This window comes from Astatotilapia calliptera, chromosome 5, assembly GCF_900246225.1.
Source record: "Astatotilapia calliptera chromosome 5, fAstCal1.2, whole genome shotgun sequence".
Taxonomy (NCBI): domain Eukaryota; kingdom Metazoa; phylum Chordata; class Actinopteri; order Cichliformes; family Cichlidae; genus Astatotilapia; species Astatotilapia calliptera.
In genome coordinates, this window is record NC_039306.1 from 10,281,960 (window position 1) to 10,297,738 (window position 15,779).

General features: G+C 39.9%; 1 protein-coding gene across 5 annotated transcripts in view; it reads right to left on the bottom strand.

Moving 5' to 3' along the window:
- Window positions 1–15,779, bottom strand: part of arhgef10la (Rho guanine nucleotide exchange factor (GEF) 10-like a) — a 115,916-nt gene that overhangs the window by 24,067 nt on the left and 76,070 nt on the right. For all 5 annotated transcript variants that reach the window (XM_026167152.1, XM_026167150.1, XM_026167151.1 and 2 more), the window contains one exon: window positions 26–112. In XM_026167152.1, the coding sequence (XP_026022937.1) occupies window positions 26–112 (87 nt within the window). The remainder of the gene's footprint in view (window positions 1–25; window positions 113–15,779) is intronic.

Genomic DNA, 15,779 nt, shown 5'->3' on the forward strand with positions numbered 1-15,779 from the left:
CGTGTATAAGGAAGATGTTACTTACCCAGAGGTATCCTTGAGGTAAGGATGTACTTGCTGCAGAGAAGCCCAACAGTGCACAATGAACAGGATTGTGGAGAGCAGCTTCAAGCTTTAAGAGACAAAAATGAATATTGCTTATATAATGTATTTATCACGGCTCCATACCTTAACATTTTTTTTCCTTTTACACTGACAGAACCTTGTTATATATATATATATACATTCATATTACATCATCACCCAATGCAAGTTTTACGCCACAGCTGCCTTAAATCATTTTTTATGTTTCTGGTTAATCCACCAGTATGTGCTAGCTTTTTAATCAAAATTATATTTTTAATGCTAAAACATAATTATTGTTATTGTTATCCATGAATTTTAAAATTCATTAAAAAAAAAAAAATCAGTAAAGCAAATCATTACTGTTTGATTAAAATGCCAAATTACAGTTATTTACTAGCTTTCCCCTAAAAAAATAAAAAATAAAAATTGTTTTTGTGGTTGAATATCATGCTTGATTAATTTCTGGCTTTCTGGCATCAAAAGTGGTTTTGGAATGGTTAAAGCAGACTAATATTATGCTTCTTGAAAGTTTTGCCCAAAGCCCAGACCTCAACCCTATTAAAAAAAAAAAAGTAGCTTAAAAGCTGGGGCTGTCCAAACAAAGCAAATAAATAAATTCTACCAACACCGCCAAAAAGAGTCGTCAAATGTCTAGCCAGGATTATGGAAGAAGCTTGTTGATGGCTACCAAAAATTATTTGGACGAGCTGGTTTTATGAGACATTTAACCAAATATTGGTAGGGGTATATGTATACTTTTGACACCGTGCGTATTAGAGAAAAGCCAAGACAATTTCAAACTTGTTCATCCAATTCTTGCTTTTTTTATTTGCTAAAAGTTTTTGCTGTACAACTTTATAACCTTTAAAAAAGAGCATTTGAAAGACATCCTGAAAAGGCCAAAATTACCATGATATCCATGCCCATGATGAGTATATGTAAACTTTTGACCACAACTGTATATATTCTTTTTACTCGTTTGCTGTTGAAATACTCTTGAGTTGAATTCTAAGAACACTGACACAGAAAAACACAGCTTTTTCCATCCAATGTCCTATTATTATATAACCAGCAGGTGTTAAATGTTACTTTGCATTCTGCTACCATTGGCAAGATCAAAAGAACAACACCAAAACAATGTTTGATGTTCCAGCTATTGTTGGAGGCAACCATTGGGGTTCTAGTTTAGTTTGAGCTTTCTTTATAAAAAATGATTGGATTTGTTACTTTTCAGTTTAGTTTTTTTCTTTTAGTGCCCTCAGCTCCCTTCTTATCAACTTATTCGCTCTATGAATTCTTTTGCTCAGTGCACTTTATACATTTTGTTTGGCAAACTTTGAAACACAAAAATAACAATTTAAACATAGAGAGCAAAGGCAGAAAAGTGAATCTCCTTATTATTTCCACGTGCAATAATTTTGCAAAGATTATTCCCTTAAAAAGCACCTGGGATTTAGTATAGCTGCTAACTTTACAATATTAACTTGTCAAACTTGAATGCACATTGATGTGAAAGACAAAGTACCTGTCAAAGTATTTATTATCAATACAAAAGAGCTAATAAGTTTTAAAAAAAGTAAAATAAATCTAAAGTTATTTGACAGGTTGTAAATGAGACATTGACATTTGCAGTGTGGAGTCTATACCCGATCAAACCCCCAGCTTCTCTAACCTGCAGTCTGTCATATAGGAAATGATTACCATTTTACTGTATGACCGCTAAGGGTGGACTGTGTGACAGAGAGAACAGCTAATTGTGTGTTGTCGGGATGATGGGAGGTGACAGTGGGTAAGGTGCTGCTTTTGAGAATGGTGGGAAGGGTGAGTGAAAGTGAACAGAGTGTCAACAATAAGAGCTGCGCGTCTTTAACTGTCGTCCTCTATGGCAGCAAGCATCAATCACAGGTAATTTATAGCCACCCTTGTCCAAGACCCTCCCTCTTTTCTCTCTTGTTGGGTGTGTTTGTAAACACTAAACAAAAAAATGGTAGTGGATAGCTCACGGCTCCCCTCATCTGCACTGCGAGGCTATTTCTCCACTCCCTCTGTGTCTCTCTCCATTTATTCAAATTCACCCCACAGATGCATGGCTGGTCCTCTCTATCAATCTTTCAGTCCCAATTTCCCATTTCTCTTGCATCGTTCATGCTCTTTTTATCCCTGCTTTTTTCTTCTTTATCCCTGCCTCCCCACCCCTTTTCCCCTTCTGCAAGCCCTCCGTCAAGAGCTGTGAAATGTTTTTTGATAGGTAATTAAGTGGCAGCCATAATAGGTATCCATATGGAAGCCCTGTGGTTAAGAGAAAGAGAGTGACGGTGGACCAGAGGGACAGGAACACTATAGCTTACGGTGCTGGCAGCACAATGGTGGTTGGAGTTTATCAGTCACCTGAGACCGGTAAGCATTGCAGGCCAATCTTCCCAGACCTAGATTACTTTCTGAGTTAGCAAAGTCAATCTGGCAGCACAAATGGGAGCAGTATTCAAAAACAGGAATGTGCATTCGGATCATTCGGATAAAGAACTCATTTGTAAATGAAGAGGCTCCTTCCTTAATGAGTTATCCACCATTCGAAAAATTTGACGCCTACTCTTGTAAAAATGATTGCGGGTATAAAGAGGAAATCTCATTTTAGAATATTGTATAAGCAATTAGCTATTTGCTAATGACCCCTTATTATGCTTAAAATCTTAAACAGCACTTCTTTCCTCATAGGGCAATTATTTAATTCCACACAATCATGTGATAATTAGTGCGAGTCATATTTTCTATATTATCAATTTGAAATGAAGCTCTTCAACAGCTACATGAACAATTTGAGTGGAAATAGCTCACAAGGCCTGATATACACAAGGATACCAAGCCAAGGATAGATCTGGCTCCCATTAAAGTGCAGACAGTGACTATGATCGATACAGTAAACCACTGGTCCACTTATTGAAGTTCTTTAAGCAGCCAGTGGAAAGAGCACGGGTGAGCATAACAACAGAGCCTGTAAGACCACTTCTACCTGTGAATGTGCAAATTATATTGACAGGCACCTAGGAAATGTGAGCCTTCAGCAATGGCCATATCACTGGCAATCCCAATGCTAATACCGTATCAGTGAGGCCCCATTTAAAAATCAATAAGATCCAAGCCTTCTCAAAGTCTATTGTCAGTCTCGTTTATCGCACATTCTGCGTGTGTGTGCCTGCAGAGCTGTAGGTGTGAAGTTGAAAAGCTAACGCTATTCCCCTGCGCGGGAGGCAGGATGAGAGAGGAAGGTGAGCCTGTAAGCCAGCTGAGGGAGGGTTGATGGAAGACTTCAGGGAACACGGGGGAAGAAAAGGGAGGAAATGGGCAGGTGAGCTAATTAAAGCAAGATTTGTTGATGTGATGAGAGCGCGGCCTCCCAGCTGCTGGTTACCAATGAACAGAATAGGATAGAATAGCCCTTTATTGTCACCGTACATGTACAATGAAATTGTGGGTGCTCTGAGCCAGCTGTGCCAAAATAAAATATAAAAAGTAGACAGCGGGAATAAACAGCAAACAGGAGAAATATATACAATCAAGAGGGACATATACAAAAATAAAAGAAAGGCACATGTTAGAGAACAAGTTGCAAAGTCCCCCACCCATTACCCCAAGACGGCGCCAGCCCAGATGCTGGCTCCAGGTGGCAATGGTAAGCACGGGAGCTTTGTTGTTCTTCTGAAAATAAATGTGAAACGTGTGTAATTAAATTACAATCCTACAGGGAAGAATGGATGGGACCATTTATTGTTATTGTCTTTTATTTACTGTGAAGATTTTGCCTAGTTGGTGTACACGCTGGTACAGCTCTTGGCTCTGTGCAACAACAACTGCAAATGCATGCAGTGGTAGAGATTGGTAGTGGTCTAATATGACAGGGAGGCACTTTAATGATTCATGCTTCTGGCTGTCAGACTGTCAGAACAGTGTTCCCTTGCAAAAGATGACTTCTCCAAATCCAATTAATGTTGTTATACTTCCCAAGGCTACTCAGGTGCACTGTTTTTCCTTACAGCAATGTTCCTCTGTAAGCACAGTGAAACCTGCTTTCAGATATGCGGGAGATTTACTACACGTGGGATTTTTGACAATTGCTTCCCGAAAAAAGTCCATGCATCATATTCACTAGGGTCCTATAATGTTATCAACAAGAAGATGAGACACGCTGCAGCCAGCGTTGCATTGTTTGGCCTCCGCTACACTTATATATGCTTTATTGGAAAGAGAGCTTTATAGTCAATTATGATATATTGCCTTACTAGAAACTCCTGACCACACATTTCTGGACCTTTTTTACGAGACAAAAAAGTATTTGGAAACGCTATACACTGCACCATGGCCTTCTGAAAATCAAATAACAAATATTATCTCTTTAAATGGCATGCACAGAGAGGGCTGGGTGCTGTATATTACACCCAGAGAAAGCAAATATGGCTGTACTATTTTTTTCGGATTCCATAGTCACAGTGACTTCCCCCAATTCCACATACCAACAATCTTTTACACGCACTAACAAGCACTAATAGAAAACTTCCACTGTTTATTAACTGGTAATTGACTGACTGGTGTTTGCGCTCCCTCCCCACTGCAACCCCACTGCCTAAGGCTACAGGCAGGATGGCCGCAGAGTGAATCGCCAGTCAGCCTGAAATTGCTTACATCCAAAGCCTTGCTACAGGTAATGCACACTAAACAAACCACAAATATAAGAGATTTTTCAAAGTTTCTGCTCAGATTATCAAGAAGGCAACCCTGACGCACAGGTATTTCTAAATAACACGATACTGACTTGGTTAACCACATTTCTTCGTCTTAATCTGACCTTTTATGTCAGTGTAGCACTGACAAGCGTGTCTTCTATTGAGCGTGCTCTCTACATCTAAACGTGCTCTAAACTTGTTCACAGCCTGGTCCCGGTTGAGTAAGTGATTTCTAACCTTGCACAAAAATTCCCTTGAAACTCCTAATATATTGGATTTGTTCTGTGCTTGAACTAAAGTACAAAAAACAAATACGAAAATTACATTTTAAAAAAGAAAGTAAATCAGTGAGTGTAGTCAAAGGAGCTTGCAAAGAAAAGCGTCTGGACTTCTTTAAGTTGCTTGAAGACGTTTCACCTCTCATCCGAGAAGCTTCTTCAGTTCTAAGGTCAAATGGTGGAGAGTCCCAGATATATACCTAGTGGGAGTAACCCCCCACAGAGGGACAATAGGACCCCCTGATGATCCTCTAATCGCCTGAGCCAAGGTGTGAAACTGGGTGTGGGTCCCAATCAGCCAGAGTTTCGGGTGAGTTCATTGTGAAACCTGGCCCCACCTTATCATGCGAATTCCTGAGATCAGATGGCCCAGGATGTGAGTGGGCGTTAAGGCGTCTGGGAAGGGATCTCAAAACTGGATTATAGATGGCAGAGAGTTGGTGTCGTAAACCACCGCCTCTGTTCAAAGATGGTCGCTCACAGTGGACATAGATGACTTCTTTCACTCCTCTTTCAAACCATCTGTCCTCTCTGTCCAAAATGTGAACATTGGCATCCTAGAAAGAGTGTCCTTTATCCTTAAGATGCAGATGGACTGCTGAGTCTTGTCCTGTGGAGGTGGCTCTTCTGTGTTGTGCCATGCGCTTGTGAAGTGGCTGTTTGATCTCTCCAATGTAGAGGTCTGAGCATTCCTTGCTGCACTGTACCGCATACATCACATTGTTAAGTCTGTGTTTTGGCGTTTTGTCTTTCGGGTGAACCAGTTTTTGTCTGAGCGTGTTGCTGGGTCTGAAATACACTGGGATGTCATGCTTGGAGAAAACTCTCCTGAGTTTTTCTGATACACCGGCTACATAGGGGATGACAATGTTGTTGCGTCTGTCCTTCTTATCCTCCCTCGCTGGTGTCTGGTCTTCTTTTCTGTGCCTCTTTGCTGACTTTAAGAACGCCCATTTAGGATAGCCGCACGTTTTGAGTGCTTCCTTTACATGTGTGTGTTCCTTCTTTTTTCCTTCAGGCTTAGAGGGAACATGTTCTGCCCGGTGGTGTAGGGTCCTACTAACTCCAAGTTTGTGTTCCAAAGGGTGATGGGAGTCAAAGAGTGTAGGTAAAAATTGAGTGTAGGTAAAAATAATTTACAGTGAGGTATACACAACGCAGTCTGAACACACACACAAACAAAAGAAGAAAAAAATGTTACAAAGACATGAAAGACAGATGGTGAGAGCTGAAAGAAACAAAAGACAAGGTGACATTTAGCAAATGTTCAGTGAGAATTTTTGACCAGAGTAATGGAGGAGAGGGAGGACAACCAGAGACAAGATTTCAACTACACAAAGTGAAAGCATGTAACAACTATGCCTACGCTTTGTTTTTTTCTTTTTCAACGATTCAATTCTGCTGGTCAGCAGGTGGCACAACGGTCAAAATCCCATCAGTCCTTGGTGTGCTTTGCAGTTCTTTTTGACACTGACACGCATAAAAAAACAAAACGATGATACAATCCAAAGCCTTAATTATCCCTTTATCTTTTTATCAATTTACAGAAGAATCCTTGGCTATTAATCTAATTCTAAATGATGTACTTTTTGGTTGCTGTCTAAGAAACTGAATTTTGAAAAAGAAACAAAAAAAGACCATGAATACATTTGGAACAAAGGAACTCTGACCTCTGTCAACCTGTAGTTTTAATACCTCCAAGATCACACTGGCACACTTGAGGACAGTTTGGGTAATGTATTTGAACTACTTAATACTAACAGAGTGACGAGACAGTCCAGTCTGTTAGTTTTATTATTGTTTTTTTAAGTAAGCGGAGGCTCCTTTTACACTACTGACTGTTGGGCTCATATTCAACAGGGCCATTCTGTGTGACAGGTACATATAGGGAAGAAGGGACATTAGTTTTACACATTTTACCCAAAAACAGAGAAGAGCTGTGTAAATAAATTATTGGCACGGTGTAATGTTGCTATAGAAACAACTGAGATATTATTTTACTAATAGGTTGATGTTTTTTTTAATGGTGACAGCAAAATTGAACAAAGACCTGCAGAGTTGCACGGAGTAATCTCTGAGGTTAGAGAGAGGTTAACTAACATATTTATGTGCTTGCTTCTTCCTACCATAAGAAAACTCGGGCTGAATCACAAACATGGACATTACATCTTAGAATCTCTTGTCTATTCACTGGTAACTATTATATGCAAATCACAATTTGCTGTAACTAGTAAATTTTAACTAATATTAACTTTTTTTTAAACTTTTTTTTTTTCCTATTTAAAAGGGAAAAGTAAATGGACGCTGAAACAGAGGTCATTCAGGTTCAGGTTACCTTATTTGTACCTGCAGGCAGATTTTGTAAAGGTCAAAGAGTTGGTAAGACAAAACATTTCCATTGCACATACATGTAGAGTATACCATATGCACACAAAATTTCACAAACATAGTGCTTGTGGACAGTCACACTCTCAAGACATGACCATATGGCCACGGCAAAGTGTTGTTTGCTAATTATCACTCTTGCAATTTATCATAATCTGTCATGAACCTAATACAAAAGGACAACAGGATCAAAGCAGAAACTTGCTGTTAATGTTATGATTTCATGAGCTAGATGTCACCCTGTGATTTAAATTCCACTAGCATCAACAAGCAGAGATCAAAGGGCCAACCACCTGCTGTGCTTGCAGGCCTGCGTTACACTCAGAATATTCAAAGTCATTGGAAGACAATAAGATTAAACCATCTGCACAAGAAGGCTGAGTAGACAACCTGATTTTTAATTCTTGATAGGTCCGTATCGGGCCTTTTAGAGGTGGTTAGGACTTGCTGCAAAACCATATGGCTATCAGCTTATTATTAAAACTGGCTCAGGACATTTCCTCCAATTTAATAACCACTGTCTGTACAGTAACGATTCCCTGTCTCCCCTGGCTATGCCACTGATCATATCAGCAATAAGTGGAATGAAGCTGGAGAGTGGTTTTGCATATCTCTGCTCAAAGCCACAGCCTGACATTGGTAGGACATTACAAACTCATATTCATGACTCGACTGAGATTTTATTCCTCGTGTCCTTCACCGCTCCTGGCTGAACGATTGCAACACGCTCAACAAATGTGATGCAAATTCGCTGTGTCGCTATGCCCCCTCTTCACAGATACACACACACGGATCCACACACCCACACCGCTGACTCCTGCGGCCATGGCAGTTCCAACTCTGGATGAAAGCGGTTGTACTGCCCCTGCATTAATGGGTTCAAAAGAGGACTACGGGCTACTGTGTATTCAATCACTTCCTCCATCTTCCCTTCCCTTTTGCCAGAGACAGGAGATATCCGTACTGGGTCCAAACAAGCTTGGGATCTTTACTCACCTCAAACACAGAAACTGACACAACTGTGTGTCAACATGGGGTCCCAGATGAAACCCTGGGCATAAGACTGGACAGGGCTTTCAATAATCCTTAATATCAGATGGCAGGAAATGCAGAACAAAGGGAACCTTGGTGCCAGCTCAGTCCTAGCCATTTGGTGGCTGTAACACTTTTGCCAAGGAAGCTGTGCACATCAAGGAGTACCTCCCAAATTTGAATGTGGCCCTTACAATCCTTGGACACTAAATCTATGGTGGCCTCTTTGGCATAACATAAAACAAACATAAATCTTTGGTTCTTAAACAGGACTTCAAGCACCATAGGTTAGGCCAGTTATCTCAATTTCTCTTCTTCTTCTGTTACTTTTGATGAACATATACTTTTCTAACCATGATGTGATGATCTTAGATTGGTTAACCTTCTTTCATGACTGAACTGAACGGCAAATTCATGAGTTTCCACAGTAATTAAATGAATTGAACAAACATTCTGAAAAACCTGAAAGCTAAAAGTAATCCTGGTGTTTGCACCTTCATAAAGAGAGATCAGAATGCAAAGACAGCCTATCCTTAAAAAGCTTACCAGTGGCCAACAACAAAAAATTAAGCAGAATTCAGAGCAGTAGCTCTGCATGTCTTAAAAATATGAAGAAGAAACACTAATTAGACAAACTGGAAAAGCAATATAAGGAGAGAAGCTATCACTGCAATAGACAGGACTTGTTTAGCACAATAGGAACTCAAAGACAAGACGGCCTTCATCCCTTTCCCTTTGACTCAATACAGCTTTTTCCTATCATCCTTTCCATATTGATGTATAATCACAGAGGAAAATGTGACCAAATTAGCACATTTAGCAGATCTGCAGGATTTCCCTTCTGGGTACATAATTTGTTCCTGCATGCTATCTTGACAAGTACAGAGCGAACAGAAACCCAGGGCCCGAGAAGGAGAACTCCACTCTGAGGCATTGCTAGAGTGTCTATGATTCACTGTAATTAGTATGTTAGCTGTCACAGCAACGGATCAGGCCCTTTGCAAATGACCTCACTGTCAAGCAGGGGTGTGGCTGCTCTATTCACATTTATACAGACACTGCACTGCCCTCTTTTGGAAAGGAGATTGCTAGGAGGAAAGCAGAGGAAAGTGAACATTGCAAAGCCTTTAACTAGTTTACAAAGACTATGCACAGCATGTGTAAATAATAAGAAAACTGAAAATGCATTCAGTGAAAGACTCTTGCTCCACAGCACTAACTGTGACAGCAAGACCACCGCAATCCATTCACTACACTATAAATTAAAATTTTCAAATCCTTTTCACTGTTCCTAGTTCCAGCTGTTTAGCAAATTAATTAAAAGCTTAGATACGCAGGCGGTAATGATGACATAATTATTTTAACATGCAGGTAGTAAAAAAGCCTTTCAGAGTTTGCACTATTTATTTCGAAACACCGCTGTTTATTTCAGCAACTTTAATGCCTGCTCTGGCAGTCCAAGCGGTATTGCCCTGCTGGCCAATAAGGCAGGGAGAAAAGGTGGTTACTGTTAGTGAGCTTGGCAGCCATTTGCAATACAATACAATAACTACACAATACAATAACTCCTCTCTGGTATTATGTTGTTAGTTAGGTTGTATATACAATACAAAAATGTTTCCCCCTGAAAGTCTGAAAGAATACACGGTCAGCATCACTTATTATAAAAATAATGTGCTTTAGGCTTTAAACTCTTACCTTATCTTTCTTTTTGTTTTTTTTAGTCTAGTACATTTTTTTCCACAGGTGCTTATAAAATTGTAAAAAGTTCCCACTTTCATAGTCAGCTCCTGTTTGTAACCGTTGATACAGAATTTAAGAGAGATCCAGACACACAGCAGTCAATCCAATATTATACGAAGCACCTTCTAACTATTACATGACTTCAATAATCTCGGCTGCTGATGCTGCTGACCAACAGCAGGGTAGATACAGATCTACAAAGAAAGCATGACCTCTGGACACTTTGGTACATTAGCCAAAATGTTGGGAACTGTCACAACTCCCCCAGAGTTGTTCTCGGCGAATGCCAAAGTTTGACTTCTGCCCTGACCTCAGAGAGAGGGCTCTTTGATCGGGAATGTCAAGCAGTCTGAAACTGCAGGTTGTCAATGCCCCCTGTATTTGTGACAGTGACAAGTTTGGTGTGTCTGGGGTTGGGTTTTGCTGTGCTGAGCCGCAGTGACCAGAAGAGCCAGCTCTGGCGACAGATCTGCTGTGATCCAGCTTCACACAGAGAAATTAGACTGACACTTCCTCCTGCTTTGTTATATTCTGCATGCCAAACACTCCTCTGCCCTCTCTGAACTCAGAAGATGAGCATGAACAGAAGTGCTCTGTTTTTGTGGTCAGGACAATGGTCCATGTTTACAAAGCTTCAGATAGTGGTTTAAAAATAGAGCAATTACAGCAATCAGTTACATCTACTAATCAGAGGATACAGTTTTTATACCAAATCCATTTTAAATACAAGTTTGCGGATTGAAACAAACACAAAAGCAGTTTTAAAAAACAGAATGTGCCAACATCTATGCATTTAATGCTTAAGACTGCAATTATTCGAACATATAAGCAAGAACTCCAACAACGCCGGTTATCCTGTGAAAACATCAGCGTGACGCATAATTTGTGGTGAGCATATACAATAAATCTTCAGAATCTAAACTGCAAACCTTGCAAACCAAAACAAATCCAGAAGCTGCGCACATGAACATATTAGCCTTATTTGGGGTTAAATCAAAAATCAAAATCAAAGTGCAGTTATTGGTGTTAGATCTGAGCATCGCTGCAGCAAAAAATTATGAAGAAAAACTTATTTGAACTTGTTGAACATCATTATTAATATGACCCAATGTATGTTGAGTATCCTAAATTTCTAATGCTTCACTGTGCTCAGTGGACAAGTTAAAAGTCAGAAACAAACTAAAGAGTTTGTCTTTATTCACTATTTAGTTAAATATTCCAAATAACAGTTAGATGCGGAATAACAGTCTGAATTATTTTCCCCTTCATTTACCCAACTCAGAATTCTATGATTGACTAATCAAGAGTCAATTTATAAAGCCTCAGACGCACCTGATTTTGTTTTACAAAATTGCAATCATTGTAAAAATAGGGACACACGTTTCATTTCCATTCCGGCAATTATTAATAAATTGATGTAGAAACTTTCTTAAATGTGACCTGCTAGGCACGGATATGGCGATTTATAGAACTACTATGAAATGTGCCTGTAAAACAGTATTGATGATCAGTGATTAATCAACTGAGGGATTAAATGAAGAGATTGTTTACAGAGGAGCAGTGGCTTGAATTGAAATGGCACTGAAACTAATTAATCACTAAATGTTCATGAATGTGCCCTGAGAAACATTTTTTCCGAATATGATGTTGACTGAAAAATAATAAGATAATCTGTGAAGCGACCACAAACAATTTCTTCACCTTATATTGCCCTGTAGCTGGGACGAGGTCTACTGTGAAGTATTTAAAGGTTACACAGTTTATAGCCACTTATAAGAATCACGCATAAATGATAGGGGTGCAACGATACTCGTATCGATATTGAACCGTTCGATACAGTGCTTTCGGTTCAGTACGCATATGTATCGAACAATAGAAATTTTTTAATTTATTTTATCAACTTTTCTTCTGACGATGCTGTCTGTGTTGAGAGCTCAGTGGATCTGCGTTCGACTGCTCCGCCTAGGCTGCACTGTCGAGCGCAGATCCACTGAGTGCAGGGCAAGCTAGCGAGACAGAAGTTAAGCTCTCCTTGCAACATGGCAAATTGAACCTCCCCCACCCTCATTCAGATCTGGCCTTTGGAACTATTTTGGTCTTCATGTGATGTATGACCCTGAAGGTAAGCGCGTCATGGACAAAAGTAAAACAGTATGTCGGATGTGCCACGCAATGTTCAATTACATTGGTGGGAACTACTGCGTTAGCGCAGTTAGCTCGTTAACGTGTTGACGCTGTCCAGCCCCACGCACGGGGCGAACTGCGGTAGCTCATTAATGGAGATTTGCCGTGTTGTGGCGTTAACGTCATTTTAGCGAGATTTACGCTGACAGCACTAGTGGGAACAACGAATATGACTGCACATTTACTCCGACATCATCCTAGTGCAAAGACAAGTGGAAGCAGACAAAAACAACAAGCACGCATGCTACAAACTTTACCCGAGTCATTTAGACAGCCGTTAGCACAGGATTCTCCTTATGGGGACCTGATATGTTTAATATGCTGCTGAGAATATAGCCCAGAAGAAGCGTATAGTATAGCTTTTATTTTGGAAAGAGACATTTCTCTGTAATAAACTCTCTTTTCCAAAGATGAGTGATTTCTCGATAAGATAGATTTATTTTTTTTATTACTTTGTTGTTTCAGCAACATTAAATTAAAAAACTGTACATTTGAGTTAAAATATATATTTATAATTATAATAAATGACAAATTAAAAAAGCGTGAACATTTTTTGTATCGAAAAACTATCGAACCGTGACACCAAAGTATCGAACCGAACCGTGAATTTTGTGTATCGTTGCACCCCTAATAAATGAATTATTTTAATTCCTTTGTTTGCTTTCTAATGTTCATTCAGAATCTGAGAACTGCACTATGCATTGAAAAAATGAAAAAGAGACTCATGTTTAGTTACGTGAAATCTAAACACACTTGTCAGATATTTGGACAGATGCTTCAAAGTTAATGTCAAGCCTTTAACAATATAAGCAAAGTGATCTTGATGAGGATCGGGTCTGAGAGAGATCGATGTGCTCTCTCGAAACAGTCTCAAGCACTTGCGCATCCTGCTGTTTGTGTTTTTCTGTTTGCCAGAAGGATATTACTGCAGAGTTAGAAGGGGAGCCGCTACGCCTGGGTGGCTATGTGGATAGAACAAGCTTTTAATCCATGCTGGGGCATCTTTTCTCAACAAATCAGAGAGGTGGCTGAAGCTGCTACCTTGAAAGGTAGCAAATGACCTTCAAGAAAAACAGAGGGACAAGCATTGCGTAACTTGCCAATTTGATGACTTTACCTTTAAAAAATTAGAATAAAAATAGTCTAGAGGGGGAAAAGGAAATAAATCATCAGAAATGTGTTGCTACAGGGGAAGGCCACCTTTTCACACTGTCGTCCTTTTTAATCCATATTTCATAACATTGTGTCTCATCTGTACTGTCCATGCACACACACAGAGCCTTCAAAGTGAACTCTTTCATTCATCTTTTGTGTAAAAGCTTTGAGTCATTATGTCTGTAAATCACTCATTCCCCCGACAATGCCATAAATGTAGCCATGAACAAAGTGTATGCTGCTGCCAGGGGTGCCACTCAACCCGCTCATTTTCTGTACATGCAGTCACTTTCATGTGCCTAGCTGAATGTGCATTGCTGCTCTCTTATCACTCCATCAGCAGGAAAGATGGATGACACAGCAAGTGAGAGGGACATGCACAACATGGCCCAAAAGCACCAGCTAGTCCGGGAAACAAGAATTGACCTCGGTGCGTTTCAACAGATGGTAATGACCCGAGCACCTATAATTAATAGTTTTCGAGGCTTAGTACCAATCAATTCAAACGCGTTTGTTTGACTACAGCAAACATAAGTAAGTAAATAAATAATAATGGCGATGATCTGTGCGATCTATGTAAACTAGTGGAGTGTATTAGCGGTGAATGTGAGCAGGCTTTGCCGTTTTCTGAGCTGAGACACAGAAGCTAATCCTCTCAGAAATAGAGAAAGAAGGCTAACCCTGATGCAGTCCAAACCCCTTCCAGTTTGTCATTCCGCACTTCAAAGCATACATGATGAAATCCCCCAAGGTATTATAAGAGCTCTGGCATAGCAGCCATCCTCAACCCCATCCTAGCCTAATGCCTCATAAATGGAGTCTAGAAACATGTCCCTTTACTATTTCGCAAGTCTTTGTAGTCTTGGATCGTAAAGAACCTTTTTAGAGCGGCAGAAGAAGAGGTGCTTTCCTACTGGAGAAGATATGAGGCATTTGTGATTCACTATTTGTCCCCTAACTGTAAAATACTGCAAATACAGAATGCACATACACCTCTTTGAAAATGGTTAGATCACGAAAGGAAGTAGGCATTGATCATCTTCAGAGCCTTGCTGACTAAGTGGTGGGACAGAAATACTGTGCACAAGAAAACATACAGTATGTGTCCTAGATAGAGACAGGTATGTAATTTAGGTAATTCAGTTCCAAGTGCTCCATGTGATGCCATCGAATGCCAGTTAGTTGTTAAACAGCTTGCTGAGCTGTCAGATTACTGGGTTTCATAAACGCCTCCATTATTGGTCTCCAGGCTTCAAACTAACACAGCCTGTCTGACAAAACCGAAAGATACGGCCGATTAAACTGTAGGAGCTGTACAGTCAAAGAGAGAGATGAAAGGGGAGAAAGAGCAAACAAACATGATTACGGTCCATGCCAAAAAATATCATGTCCTTTTTTTCCCCCCTTTTACAGCAAATACAGTGCAGTAAATACCATTCCTGATTCAGCTACTACCTCCTTTTAGAGCTGCAACTCTTCTCACAGTTAAAGTAATGAAACATTACCACGTCACCACAGAGTCCAGGATGCCATTTTTAAACTGCTTCATCCAGGCTTTGGGCTGAAACCCAAGTGTTCCAATCGTACAATACAAAATAGTAAATATACTGAAACTGAAAAGATAAAAGTAGCTTACATTTGGCATTTTACTTTGAAAAATGACTTAAGCAGTTAATTGAATTTAAAACGGATTGTTTTGTAAACACACCCTGAGTTTCAAAACTGGTTCGTTTCAGTGCTATGTTTATTTGAATCACCACCGATGCACTCGGGAACAGTTCGGCAAAAATTCAGTCAAATTCTGAGCTAACGTTTAATCTGTTTATCTGTAATAATTAAAAACATCAATCCTGTTAAGACTGACATCATGCACCAACATGCAACTGTTGCAGAAAATAGTATTAATTGTTCCATTTAACAGCCAATTCTCCTGTATAGAAGTCTGGTTCGGCTGTTACCCTTTCTGCTATAGGATTTCCTATTAATCCTTTAACCCAACCACCTCACACCCTCCCTTTGGGCCAACTGCCAAACCTGCTCCGTTTCATCTTTCAAAGTGGCAAAGAGGGCAGTGAAACAGAGCGTGCACTGACTCTTTAAACAACAAGGACCATCAGAATGTGGTTTGTCTATTAACCAAGATAGTGCCTGATCCTGTGTGTTTGTGTGTATGTGAGAGACAGACAGAGAACGAGGGAGAAAGACAGGAAAAGAATGA